This window comes from Hippopotamus amphibius, chromosome 3 (assembly GCF_030028045.1).
Source record: "Hippopotamus amphibius kiboko isolate mHipAmp2 chromosome 3, mHipAmp2.hap2, whole genome shotgun sequence".
NCBI lineage: Eukaryota > Metazoa > Chordata > Mammalia > Artiodactyla > Hippopotamidae > Hippopotamus > Hippopotamus amphibius.
The window spans coordinates 148,276,448-148,290,890 of record NC_080188.1 but is presented as its reverse complement, the minus strand read 5'-3'; the positions used below and the strand labels follow the sequence as shown (position 1 = coordinate 148,290,890).

Genomic DNA, 14,443 nt, shown 5'->3' with positions numbered 1-14,443 from the left:
GAGGATTTTTGCATCTATATTCATCAGTGATATTGGTCTGTAGTTTTCTTTTTTTGTGACATCTTTGCCTGGTTTTGGTATCAGGGTGATGGTGGCCTCGTAGAATGAGTTTGGGAGTGTTCCGCCTTCTGCAATATTTTGGAAGAGTTTGAGAAGGATAGGTGTTAGCTCTGCTCAAAATGTTTGATAGAATTCACCCGTAAACCCATCTGGTCCTGGGCTTTCATGTGTTGGGAGATTTTTAATCACTGCCTCAATTTCCGTACTTGTGATTGGTCTGTTCATGGTTTCTATTTCTTCCTGGTTCAGTGTTGGAAGATCGTATTTTTCTAAGAATGTATCCATTTCTTCCAGGTTATCCAATTGATTGGCATATAGTTGCTTGTAGTAGTCTCTCATGATGTTTTGTATTTCTGAGGTGTCCGTTGTGACTTCTCCTTCTTCATTTCCAATTCTGTTGATTTGCATCTTCTCCCTTTTTTTCTTGATGAGTCTGGCTAATGGTTTATCAATTTTGTTAATCTTCTCAAAGAACCAGCTTTTAGTTTTATTTATTTTTGCTATGGTTTCCTTCCTTTCTTTTTCATTTATTTCTGCTCTGATCTTTATGATTTCTTTCCTTCTGCTCACTTTGGGGTTTCTTTGTTCTTCTTTCTCTAGTTGTTTTAGGTGTAAGGTTAGGTTGTTTATTCGGTAATTTTCTTGTTTCTTAAGGTAGGACTGTATTGCTATAAACTTCCCTCTTAGAACTGCTTTTGCTGCGTCCCATAGGTTTTGGGTTGTTGTGTTTTCGTTGTCATTTGTTTCTAGCTATTTTCTGATTTCCTCTTTGATTTCTTTAGTGATTCCTTGGTTGTTTAAGAGTGAATTGTTTAGCCTCCATGTCTTTGTATTTTTTGCAGTTTTTTTCCTGTAATTGATTATCTAGTCTCATGGTGTTGTGGTCTGAGAAGATGCTTGATATGATTTCAATTTTCTTGAATTTGCCGAGGTTTGATTTGTGACCCAAGATGTGATCTATCCTGGAAAATGTTCCGTGTGCACTTGAGAAGAAAGTGTAGTCTGTCGTTTTTGGATGGAATGTCCTATAAATATCAATTAAGTCGAGATGGTCTAATGTGTCATTTAAAGCTTGTGTGTCTTTATTTATTTTCTGTTTGGATGATCTGTCCATTGATGTAAGTGGGGTGTTCAAGTCTCCCACTATTATTGTGTTCCTGTCGATGTCCCCTTTTATAGCTGTTAGCATTTGCCTTATGTATTGAGGTGCTCCTATGTTGGGGGCATAGATATTTACCATTGTGATATGTTCTTCTTGAATGGATCCCTTGATCATTATGTAGTGTCCTTCCTTGTCTCTTGTAATAGTCTTTACTTTCAAGTCTAATTTGTCTGATATGAGTATTGCTACTCCTGCTTTCTTTTGACTTCCATTTGCATGGAATATCTTTTTCCATCCCCTTACTTTCAGTCTATATGTATCCCTTGGTCTGAAGTGGATTTCTTGTAGGCAGCATATAGAAGGGTCTTGTTTTTGTATCCATTCAGCCAGTCTGTGTCTTTTGGTTGGAGCATTTAATCCATTGACATTTAAAGTGATTATTGACATGTGTGTTCCAATGACCATTTTCTTAATTGTTTTGGGTTTGTATTTGTAGGTGTTTTCCTTTTCTTGTGTTTCCTACTTAGAGAAGTTCCTTTAGCACTTGTTGTAAGGCTGGTTTGGTGGTGCTGAATTCTCTTAACTTTTGCTTGTCTGGAAAGCTTTTGATGTCTCCCTGAAATCTGAATGAGATTCTTGCTGGGTAGAGTATTCTTGGCTGTAGGTTTCTCTCTTTCAGGACTTTCAGTATATCCTGCCATTCCCTTCTGGCCTGCAGAGTTTCTGTAGAAAGGTCAGCTGTTATCCTGATGGGTTTTCCCTTATATGTTGTTTGTTGCTTTTCTCTTGCTGCTTTTCATATTTTTTCTTTTTGTTTAATTGTCGTTAGTTTGATTAATATGTGTCTTGGTGTATTTCTCCTTGGGTTTCTTCTGCATGGGACTCTGTGCTTCTTGGACTTGGTTAATTATTTCTTTTCCCATGTTGGAGAAGTTTTCCACTATAACCTCTTCAAATATTTTCTCAGACCCTTTCTTGTTTTCTTCTTCTTCTGGGATGCCTATGATTCGAATGTTGGTACGCTTAATGTTATCACTGAGGTCTCTGAGACTGTTTTCTATTCTTTTTATTCTTTTTTCTTTTTCCTGCTCTGCGGCATTTATGTCCCCCATTCTATCTTCCAATTCACTTATTCGTTCTTCTGCCTCAGTCATTCTGCTGGTTATAGCATCTAGAGTATTTTTAATTTCAGTTATTTTGTTATCCATGGCTGTTTGTTTTTCTGAGTTCTTCTGAACTGTTTCTTGTACTTTCTCTATTTTGTTATCGAGATTTTGTATCATTTTTACTATCATTACTCTAAATTCTTTTTCAGGCATTTTTCCTATTTCCTCCTCATTTATTTGGTCTTGTTCGTTTTTTTCCTGCTCCTTTGCCTGCATGGTGTTTCTTTGTTTCCTCATGGTTGTCCAAACTTTTGGGGTTGCTTGTCCTGGCGATAGAGGTGTTTATAGAAGACTGTCCAAGCCTCAGACTGATGGTGCTGGAGGGTTGCCTGCAGAGGTGGGGGCAGCTGTGGCTCACCGAGGAGACAGGGGCACTGGCAGCAGGGGTTCAATCCAGAGCGGCCTGCCTCTTTCTTCCATCTCTCCTTGCCCTCCACGTACAGGGTGCCAGCTTCAGGCTTCGTGGGAAACTCCCGAGGTGATGAACCAGCAGGTGCAAGAAGAGGCTGTTGCTGGGAGAGGCCACTGGGTGCTGCGGGCCACCGCGCACCGCAGGCCGCGGGCACTGGAGAGGCTGTGTGCGCTGCAGCCTCCCGGGGCCGGGAAAATGACCCCAGGCAGGGCTTGGAGTAGCCGTCGTCGCAGGCCACGCTGGCGACGGTGGCCAGGGACACCCTCTGCCCGCGGCAGCCCTCGTGGGCTGTCCGCCGGAGCTTGGTCTTGGCGCTCACCTCGGGCAGCGTGGACACCGCCTCTGTTTGTATTTCTAATCAGTTTTTCTTTGAAATTACAACATGGATATTTAATTTATACAAGAATAAATTTAATTAAATACTTTATTCTTTCCCCAACTCATATGTTATTGAATTCATAGATTCATTATTAGGCAGTGTTATTACTATTTTATAAAGCAATGTGTATTTACCCTATCTTTATCTTTTTTCTTTTTTATCTTAAGCACTTCCATCTTGTATTCCTTTCCTTCTGATTTAGGTACATTCCTTAACATTTCTCTTAGTGAGAGGCTACTTGTGATTATATACTAAATTTTTGATCATCTGAAAACATCTGTATTTCACTTTTATTCTTTAAAAATATTTTCTCCAGATATAGAAATCTAGTTTGGTGATGATTTTCTTAAAGGGCATTAAAAATATTATTTTATTGGTTCTTGGCTTCCATTGTTGCTATTGAGAAGTCACTTGCAATTTTAACTCCTCTCCCTCTGGCTGCTTTTAAGATTTTATTCTTTGTTTTCTGCACTTTTACTATGATGTGTCTACACGTAGATTTCTTTACTCTTTATCCTGCTTGGGATTTCTTGGCCCTCTCAAATTGCTGAATTATTGTCTTTGTCAGATATATTGTCACATATTGTCTATGCCTCTTTCTCTGTCCTCTCTTTTTCTGTAACATTGATTGAACATATGTTAAACTTTCTCATTCTATTCCCCATGAGTTTTTAACTGTCATCTTTATTGTTCATTCATTTCTGTCTCTGGCAAAATTCTTTTAAAGTTATCTTTATGATTACATATGAAGAAAAGCATGGCATACAAGAGAATACAGGCATAAATTTGACAATTAGTTCCTTTTCCCTGAGCATGAAACTAGATTTATTTTTAATGTGATGACCTTCACAGCCTTCAACTTTATCCTAAAAGATTATATATTTTATGTCATACCACTTAGCATCCAGCAGACAAGTAAACTTTATTTCAGAAATAAGATTTTTTACTAAAGGTTTTTAGAGACACAAAGTCTCTGTTCTTATCACAACAGATTAACCAATGATCATAACTGATCTCTCTCTCTGGAGATCAAGATATATACATATATACACACACACATATACATTTACTTATTTATACATATGCATGTGTGTGTGTGTGTGTATATATATATATATATATATATATATAGTGAAGAACTACCAAAAAAGTAATTTAGGGATATAGAAAGTGTAGCTACAATACTTTAAAAATGTGGGGTTTATAATTTTCTGCCTCTATAATCATATGTTCTGTAAATGACATTACCCTGAGATGACAGAAACCATATAGAATACTGAAAATTGAGATGGAACATGGCCTGGAGGGAAGAAAATAGCAAGAAAATATGCAAAATGCAAATAGATATTTTTAAAAAATGACTCAAAAACAACAGAAGAAAGATTCAGGCAAGTAACTCCCCCAAAGTCTCAAAAATTACAAACAAGATGATATCTGTAATCATTTGAAAACCTCAAAGAAGAAATTAGAAGGTCCAGAGACAGGTTATTAGAAAACAGAAAAAGTGAAAAGTTTGCTATGCTGATATAAATGAAAAATAAAAATAAGAATATTGCAACAACAAAAGTCAAATGAGGGAGAGAGAAGTAATATAAATAAAAGAACTATGATAATACCAAATTTAATGTAAAATAAGGAAATGTAACAAAGTAAATCTAATATCTACATAATTGGAGTTTCTGAGATAGAAAAGATAATGAATTAGAAAAAAATGCTTAGTATATTATTTTTCTTACCTAAAAAAGGTTTAAATCTGTCTTGAAACTATCCATTGTCCCCATTCCCAATTTTCCTGCTTTACATAAACTTTTTTATCTTCTTTTTCAGACAATAACATTTTCCCAGAATATAAATTATGAGGCAGTAGATGATTATTTCAAGTTGCAGTAAGTAAGATTTTTACAAGCACCTACTCAGTATTAAATATGCTATTCAGGTTACTGATTTGTAGGTATTCTTTTACTTAAATGACTTCATATCCTTTCAAATATCCAGCTTTCAAATTCTTTTAAATGTTTGAAAAGATGTGAAATTAGTATTCTGTATAAAAATGTAAAATACTCTTTTAATTAAATGGAAATGTGACCTACCTGAAGGTGCTATTCATCCAACTGAAGGTGCAAAAAAACCCAGGCTATTTCTTTCTTTTTTTTTTTTTTTGGTTTTATTAATTTTATTTATTTATTATTTTTTTGGGGGGTACACCAAGTTCCATCATCTTTTTATACACATATCTCCATATTCCCTCCCTCCCTTGACTCCCCCCCCACCCTCCCTCGAGTCCCCCCCCCACCCTCCCCATCCCAGTCCTCTAAGACATCTTCTTAATTCAATAATTTTTGAGGACCTTTTATCCTTCATTCCCATCCTGAAGTCTTTACATACTATAATTAAGCAAAAGCTAGAACTCTAATGCCAAAAAGTTTTTAATTATGAGTAAAATTAGATAAAACACCATCCCTGAATCTTGGAATAAGGTATGACATAAAACAATTTCTGAAGGAAGGCAACCAACATGGATTTGTATCTTAAGGCATTAAATTATCATTATGTCCTGACTCAATATATTTTCTGGAAAAATAGCATTGTTCTTCTAGGGGAAAGTCCACTTTTCTTTAGTCTGCTGATATGCCACGTGAGTTTGAATACCCACTCCATGACAAGCACTCTAGGTGTTCAAAATACATGGTGAACAAGAAAAATGGAATACTGCTGTTGTGAGACATCTCTAGTGGGAAAAGACAAGCAGCAAGTAATCAAATAAATAAACAAGATGGTCCTGAATAATTATAAATGCTATTAAGAAAATATAGCAGAAAGAAGCAGTAGAGAATGGCCAGGAAGTGTAGGGAAAAAATGCTACTTTGGACACAGAAGTCAAGAGAGGCTCAATACTCCCCCTAACTCACCAACCTTTCTCTTGATTCTTCTAATGTTGTGGGTTCCTTTGCGTACTTTTGATTTTGTGGATATTTACTCAGAATTCTGTTGCTGTACAATACACATCAAATTGTCCAGGATACTTTAGGTCAGTCTGAAACTTGAGAGAAAATACCAAGAGCTTTGAAATCAGCCATGGCAGGAAGCAAAATCTACCTATAAGTAAAATTATGTAGAAAATTGAAGATGAAATATTTACTTTAGTGTCTTTTTTTACACATCTATACTATATTACTGAATATATCAAATCAAAGATTCCATCAAATCGGGAAAAAAGCCATAACTGGCATAATTATAAGATGCCTCCTGATTTCAAAGATGTTAAAGGAAATTTAAAAAATGTATCTTAGAGTTGATGAAATATGGCATAGTGATTTAAAAATGTAAAAATTTGCCATCTGTATCCTCATTTAGTATATTTTATATCTAATATATGATAAATATTAAAATATAATGAATATTGGAAGGAAAAGAACATTTGTTTGTGGTTAGTTCGTTTATGTTTGTTTTTTCCCAGTTTTTTCAAAAAGTAAAAACCTTAGCAGGGGCAGGGAAGGAATAATACTTTCAAAATTTTTTCTTCTGTGATTTTTGAGCCCTTCTATTTTGCCTGAGCACAAAATGATTCACGTGCATTTCCTAATCTACAAAGGTGTTACATCTGATCTCCCTTTTGCTTCCAGTCAGATCATATTATGCAGCATAATGTGGTTCAGAAAATTAACTTCAGAATTTAATATCTATTGTTCCAAAAGCATTATCAATAGGAGGAAAACAAATCCGTAGAGGCTAGAGAAGGAACCTGTGCAATGGCGGCTACAGCCTCGTAATACAGTCAGGAAGCACGGCAAGATGTCAGCAGCAAAGCCCCATCCTCAGGAGACTGAGATTGTTAATGAAACAGAGGGGTTGAAATGCTGATAGAAGCTCATTTTTATTTCCCATTGTCCCTACCCTATGCTGGCCAACATATGGGATACCATGAGATGGGAGTGACTTAGGATATAACCACAATGCACCTTAGCAGAAACAGCAAGCAGTCACCACCACCACCACCAGGCCTCTAGAATTCCTCATGGGGGGCAGGGGGAGGGGCTGAAACACAACAGGTAAATAGGACTTTTCATCTTTTCTGCACAAAGGCAAACTCGTGGCTACCTCCCTTGTGAGTCTATAATCACCTGTACGTGTTGTTTCTCCTAGATACCAGAACACAGGTCTTCTGCTTGTTCACGTTAGACCTAGTGAACATGCAAAAACATGTTCAGTATCCCAAAAGGTAAGTGACATGGGTAGAAGACTGAAGTTTTTACTTCAAGAATACATAGGTGGTAAACTAAATAATACATATTAACTCCATTCAATACCACTCCCCCTCACAGGTAGCAACATTTTGTAAGCTTTCACTGTATAGATAGCATTATTTTACTTTGGGAAGAGAAGATTCGATTACTGCCTTCCATGAGTTTACCATCAGAATATAAACACTCACAAAGATGTAAAATTATTAGTTTTTGAAAATAAATAAAACTGTGTGGAGGAAAACAAATTTATGAGAACAGCTAAAGTTGGAAATGGTTTGTCAGACAAGACTGCCGGTCATGTCCATATTTATGCTGCGTTTATTTTAAAAATTGGATCATTTCCTCATTCAAAAAATTTCATTGTGTGCCTACCATGTTTCTATGTTTCAGTCTGTGTGCTGAGTATTGGTAGTTGCAAAGATGAAAAGAGTCCCTTCCAAAGAGGAAAACATAAATGAGTGTAAGAGAATGTGAGATTTAGAGTTATCAAATAGCCCAGAGGAAAGAGTAAGCAATTTTGTTTGGGAGGGAAAAGGTGGAAAGAAGGTGATGCATAACATGACTGTTGAAGAGTAAGCAGAAGTTGAGCAGGAAGGTGCAAAGGGAATTCAAGGGAGAGGCATATACATAAGTGCAGCAATGTGATACAGCAGAGGGGTGTTCAGGCAACCACCTGCCACCACCTCCTTTGAGGCTTCGTTCCACACTGAGGGATGCCTCCTCTCTTTATTCCGTCTCATTGCAACTAATAATCAATAAACACACATTGAGCACCCAGTATTTATCAGGCATAGCACAACGGGAATAGCTATATGAAGAATTCGAAGTTAAATGAGACATAGCCCTTGCTCTTCAGGACCCCAACACCAAGAACCTGTTCCTACCAGGACAAGGTTCCATGAATTTAAAGTTATTTATTTATTTATTTGGCTTTGCTTAGTCTTAGTTGCAACATGTGGGATCTTCCTTGTCACGTGTGGGATCTTCAATGCGGCATGCGGGTTATTTTTAGTTGGCATGTGGGATCTTTCAGCTGTGGCATGTGGGATCTGGTTTCCTGACCAGGGATCAAACCCAGGGCCCTACACTGGGAGCGCAGAGTCTTAGCCACTGGCCCACGAGGGACAACCCAAGGTGCATGAATTTAGAGGGAGTCTTGAACTGAGGTAGACGTGATCCTTCCTTGAGCACTGCTGACACACACTGCTTCCCCAGGAAACTGCCTGCAGGTGCATACTGACCACTTCCCCTATGTACTCACCATGCTGTCTACCAGCTTAATCTGGGAAAGCCAAAAACAGCAACCTAATGAGTTCCTGCCCCAGCCTTGGTCTGCATTTTCTGTCTTCAGCTACTCAACCGCTCCACCCTATTCCATATAAACCATGGTGCCTTCCCGAAGCACCGTGGTTTCCTCTATCTCTTTCCCTGTCTAATTTATAGATTTGTTAGGGACCCTTATTCACCCAATCTTGCCCAGCCCAGGGATCACAAAAGCATTTTAATCTAACCTGAGTTCAAATCCAAGCTCTACCACCTACTGGCTTCAAGAAGACCCTAAACACTCTGAGTCTCAGTCACCACATTTGTAAAAGGGGAAATATAATATCCATCTCACAGTATTTATCTACTTTGTTGAGAGTATTAAATGAGATAATTTATGTAAAATGCCCAGAACAGTACCTGTCACAGAGTAATTATCTAATATTACTGGTTTCTTCCTTGGCACACCCCAAGACATGGACCATTGAAATTTAGCCACCATCTGTGCCCATTTCAGGTAGTTTGTATTGACCCACCCACTGAAATAGAATGGAGAGCATGCCACATAGTAGAAGATAATGGAATATGCCATAGCCCTTTAGGCAACAGGAAGATGCAGACTTGTGGGTAGCTAGCCAAGAAAATAACCTGTACACAACCACAAGGTATGCTCTCAATCACAGGAACCCTTCTTTGTGCTCCTATCCCCACTGGTGAGCAAGCCATCAGCCTCTCAGGTAAATATTATAGACCACAGGCTTCTTCTCTAGCTGGATGAAGTTAAGCCCTTGCTAAACCTGCTGGACCAAATGGACCATGGACTGAGCCATTTGAACATGAGCCTGCCGTCTTCATAGCCTGCAGCTGAGCAGCAAATAGAACTGACAGCTCCAACAGAGCTGCATTTCAGTTTTTTACCCATACACCAAGAACCAAAATGCAATGAGGCCACCCCAGTAAACCAGTCCTCAGAGGGCATTAGTAATTCCTTCCAAGATGAAGTTTCCCAGTGAGAGACAACCACAGTCTGTCTTATACATTGCCTACAAACATTTCTGTGTCGAAGGCCTTTAGAATTCCTGTCTCAGTTCAGTCCTCTCCAGTTAGAGGGAATATGCTGTGTCCAATTCTGAGCTGAGCAGGAACATTCTGCCCTGTCTCTGTACTTAAGAGAATAATATTAAATAAATAAAACCAAAACAAACAAACAAAAAACACCACATTCATTGTTTTCATTGGGCTATATGTCAGAATTTCTCTATTGGGGGTCCTGTCCCAGGGAAAATGTGTCAGCCCTCCAGCAGTGGGTACTCTGCAAAACAGGCTTATTCATGCTTCCCACATTCTGTACCCATGCTCCTGTTCAAGAGCCACCTGCAGGTCAACTCATATTTTTAATTTGAGTCATGGTTGTTATTTCTGAGAATAGGGATGATTTTTGTGAACTAAGACCTGGAGAAGAAGACATGTTACAAATAAGATCATCAAGTGATGGTATGTCCTAACTATGAAAAACTTGAGGACTTCAGCCAACTGTATACCTTATATGGATAATTTACTAAAGATAAAGGGCAGACCCATGTTTCTAAACACATTTGATGGGAAAAGATTTCATGATGATGGACAGCAAGGACTGGGTAGAGTTGTTGAGAGGACAAATCAGGTCCTATGGGTGAAGTCAGGTGGTTCAAGAAATAAAATCCATAAACTCCTGCTGTGGAGCACGCATTTCAAATGAAGCCTGAAAGGTCTTGGTTTAGCAGGTGCAATTCTTTAAATCCATCAAATTTGGCTGGACATCATTCTCTTACCCCCACCCTCCTGATCCCCAAGTGTTTTTTTAATTTGCCTTGTGGAAATATGCAACATACAGGACTTGTTTAAAACAGAAGGCAAGTGTCTAGATCCCATTTAGAAAGCCTGGGCTGAGGGTTGGAGAGGCAGACAGGGTAGACAGTAGTGAGTAAGGTGTCCTGGAGCCAGGTAGAAATATAAGTAGCCTATACCAATTGAGGAAGAACCAGGACTCTGACTCTAAAAAGAAGTCAAATTCATGTTTCCATACCATCTTATAGAAAAACCTGAACAAAATTTTTGGCCAATCCAATACAGGTGAGTCAGGTGCAAGCTGGAACTACAGAGTTGATAGTCATGATTGTAGAGGTGCTGGTGAAAGATGACATCGAATTGGTTCTCTGAAATACAGAAGTAAAAAAGCAGAGTCCCAATCTTTGGGCCCTGTGAACAGTTAGGGTGAAAGGAAGCAAAGAAAGGAAAAAAGTGATCAAAGAAAGGAAAAAAGTGATCAAAGAAGAAGGAAGAAAACAGCACAGAGCAGTATAACAAAACTCTACATTTAAAAGGTTATTTCATGGGACTTCCATGGTTGCTCCGTGGTTAAGAATCCGTCTGCCAATGCAGGAGACACGGGTTTGATCCCTGGGTTGAGAACATCCCACATGCCACGGAGCAACCAAACTCATGTGCTGCAACTACCAAGCTTGCACTCTAGAGCCTGCGAGCCACGACTATTGAGCCCGGTTGCCACAACTACTGAAGGCTACATGCCCTAGAGCCCATGCTCCACAACAAGAAAAGCCACCACAATGAGAAGCCTGTGCACTGCAACAAAGAGTAGCCCCCACTCGTTGCAACTAGAGAAAGCCTGCACACAACAAGGAAGACCCGACATAGCCAATAAATAAATAAATAATAAATTTTTAAAAGGTTATTTCAATAAATGTTATTAAATGTAATTGCTTTTAGCTGTAGTAATATTTTAGATCATGTGAATTAGAACCACTAAAGTCATTACCTATATTACTTTTCTTTAGGTGTTCCAAGTATCTGTTGGCTGTGATGCCAGTAAATTCATTGCAGTTAAAGGGCAAGTATATTTGCATTTGACTTGTCTTACTCTTTATGTTTTAAAGTAAATGGTAACTAAATGGTAATTACTAGTGATAATATTAGCCTAATGACTGACATGTCCATATGAAATCCGTTATAAATTGACAATTTGTCCAAACCAAATTTGTTTGAACTTTTTGCCAAGTCAAATATTACATGTGAATCATACTAAAAGAGAAAAAGATTTAACCTCTTTCTCCATTACCAGGATTTTTCTCTACCTTCCCTTTTCATAAGCCAGTTTCTGTCTTTTGCATTACCTCTCCCAGCTCTTCAGTGTACAACTCATTTCCAGAGAAATGAGAGGGACAAAAACTTACCTCTGTTGTCCACCTTACTCAAACCAGTTATAATTTCATTTCTGTCAGAGAACTGCTTATAACCACATGAGAGAAGCCTCAGTTTCCTGAAACTTTTTCCATGAGAAAGATTTTTAGAGCAAACTTAACACCAGTGTTTCCTTCAGAGAATCCCAAGGTGTGACTTTAATTGATTTTTACTATGGTTCACAATGAAGCACCCTGGAACTTGTGTCATCCACAGCTCTTTCTTCTGCATGGAAGACAATAAAGGTCAGCATACACAAATCTGTTTAACTGAGGTGGAATGTACAATGGAGACACAAATGTATTGCAATTCCTTTCCTGTGGTTAGGGCGAGGGTGGGGTAACACTGACTCTTATCTGAATCTATTTATGAAGTGACTTGCTCTCATCCAAAACAAAGGTCTATTCATCTGTCATTCTAGTAATCTTTTGAGTACTGAATTGTTATAATCAGTTGCCAGATAGATAATTAAATATTCCCATCTCATTCAGCAAGAAATTTGCATTTCCCTTAAGTCCTTTTCCAGAAAACACAAAGGGTAACTGATTTATTCAGCATATAGCATCTTATTTCTGGGATGGTCTACATCTTTGCTTCTGAAAGTATAATCTATGAACCAGCACTGGCATCACCTGGGAACTAGACATGCAGAATCTCAGGCTTCACCTCATACCTGCTGAGTCAGAATCTCTATTTTAACAAAATTTCCAAGATTAGTAGGGGCATTAAAATTTGAGAATAACTGCTCGAAGCAACATGTTACCAAAATCAATTCCCAGTACTCCTGCATGCAGTATCACTGCATGAAGATTTCCTTCTTCAGTGAGATGCAAAGCAGCTTGAATCCGTCTATTTCTGGGAAGGTTTAAAGAGCAATTGTCAAACTAGGTTGCTCATCAGAATCACCTGGAGAGCATGTCTGAAAACACAGATTTCAGGACCTTTTTCCAGACCTCTTAGTCAATGACCAACTGCTCTGAAATTCTAAAAATGACCCTAATTCCTTGGATTCAGGTTGTGGTTGGCCTAAGTTTTCACAATCAGCAAAGGATACCTATGGGACCCATGATACTTCTGAAAGGAGAGCTGTCAGTGAAGGAGGGCATCTCTTGGGGTCTAATTTGAGTTCAGGGTGGGATGTGGTCCCAGGCTTCCAATATCTGTATAAACACAGCAGTGACTATGGTTCCTTCTGAGTTACACTGGAAGCAGCCAGCAAAAATATTCAAATGAATAATTTAACTTACTAAAAACTCTATCATTTCATAGACCATGATAGCCTTATGTCTGCATAAACCCTACCTAGAAATTATGTGAATCCTTAAAATAAATCCTTAACTGCACAACTGAGTCCCTAGTAACAGTTAGAACTTGTGTTAAAAAAAAAATTATGAAGAATAAAACAGTCCCAAAATTTTGTTTTTACTTTGATAGATTGTCTATAAATTTTTCATATGTATCAGATATAAGAGGTAAAGCAGTATATTTCAAATTCTGGTACTTTCAGAAACATTTGTAAAGCTGATTTTTAAAAATAGAAATGCTTTGGCCACATACCAACCCCAGAGATTCTAACTCAATAAGTGATGATTCTGTGATACTTTCAAGTTTGAGAATCACTGAGTTAAATGATTAAATGTTTGTGCTAGTAAATAAGGAATGATGATACTACAGCTTCATTATGTTTTATTTTTTGTAGATTTAATAAAAAAGAATGTCTTCAGCATGATTTTTTTTACATCATTGAAAAGTAAGAAATATTTTTTAACATAAGCATTGAGTTTTATATTAATGTAGTATCAATAATTGAGAATCAGTATTTATTCCCATTAACATCAATCTTTTCTGATATATGCATTTATTGCTATAAACTTACCTCTAGGCACTGATTTTGCTGCACCTCACAAATTTTGATAAGTTGTATTTTCATTTTCATTTAGTTGAACATATTTTTAAACTTCTCTTAAGATTTTTTCTTTGATCCATGTGTTATTTAGATGTGTGTTGTTTGATTTCCACATATTTTAGGATTATTTTTTAATTATGGTTATGTTTGATTTTTGTGATACCTCTTTACCCAAAATAAAGTAATGGTTTTAATTTTTAAGTTTGAGAAGAGGAAAGATTCTAAGTAAGGAAAATGTTTGTTTACAGGTCATATCTGAGGGATCGACCATCTAAACACTTGGTAAGAAAACTATAATTTTGTCAATCAGCCAAATATAGAAAATAACTAAAGCATTTTTCCTTTTCTAGAGAGTAAAATATAATTGGGAAAAATATGGCTGCCCATTGAGAGTTGATTTCAGAGAAAAGTTTCACCCTGTGGTTCAATTGTAAGTATATTCTCACTAAAAATTTTAACTTACTTTGAAAGTTTCAAAATAAAAGTATCAAAAGAAGCCTAATTAATTATGCATTTAATAATAAATATTTTTGAGCACCCAGTATATGTAACACTAGGTTTTCAGTACTAGTTATACAAAGTTGGGTGATCTGTGGTCGCTGCATGTTGAGTGAGGTTACAGTTTAGGAGCTGAGACATAAATGGGTGAGAGGGCTGAGACTCTTCTCAGGAAT

The 14,443-nt window shown here is 37.5% G+C and overlaps 1 protein-coding gene across 1 annotated transcript in view; it reads left to right on the top strand.

The window, feature by feature from the left end:
- Positions 1-14,443, top strand: part of CATSPERE (catsper channel auxiliary subunit epsilon) — a 256,584-nt gene that overhangs the window by 200,727 nt on the left and 41,414 nt on the right. Inside the window, exons 12-17 of the mRNA XM_057727707.1 lie at positions 4,947-5,005; positions 7,263-7,338; positions 11,461-11,513; positions 13,563-13,613; positions 14,018-14,051; positions 14,120-14,199. Of these exons, the coding sequence (XP_057583690.1) occupies positions 4,947-5,005; positions 7,263-7,338; positions 11,461-11,513; positions 13,563-13,613; positions 14,018-14,051; positions 14,120-14,199 (353 nt within the window). The remainder of the gene's footprint in view (positions 1-4,946; positions 5,006-7,262; positions 7,339-11,460; positions 11,514-13,562; positions 13,614-14,017; positions 14,052-14,119; positions 14,200-14,443) is intronic.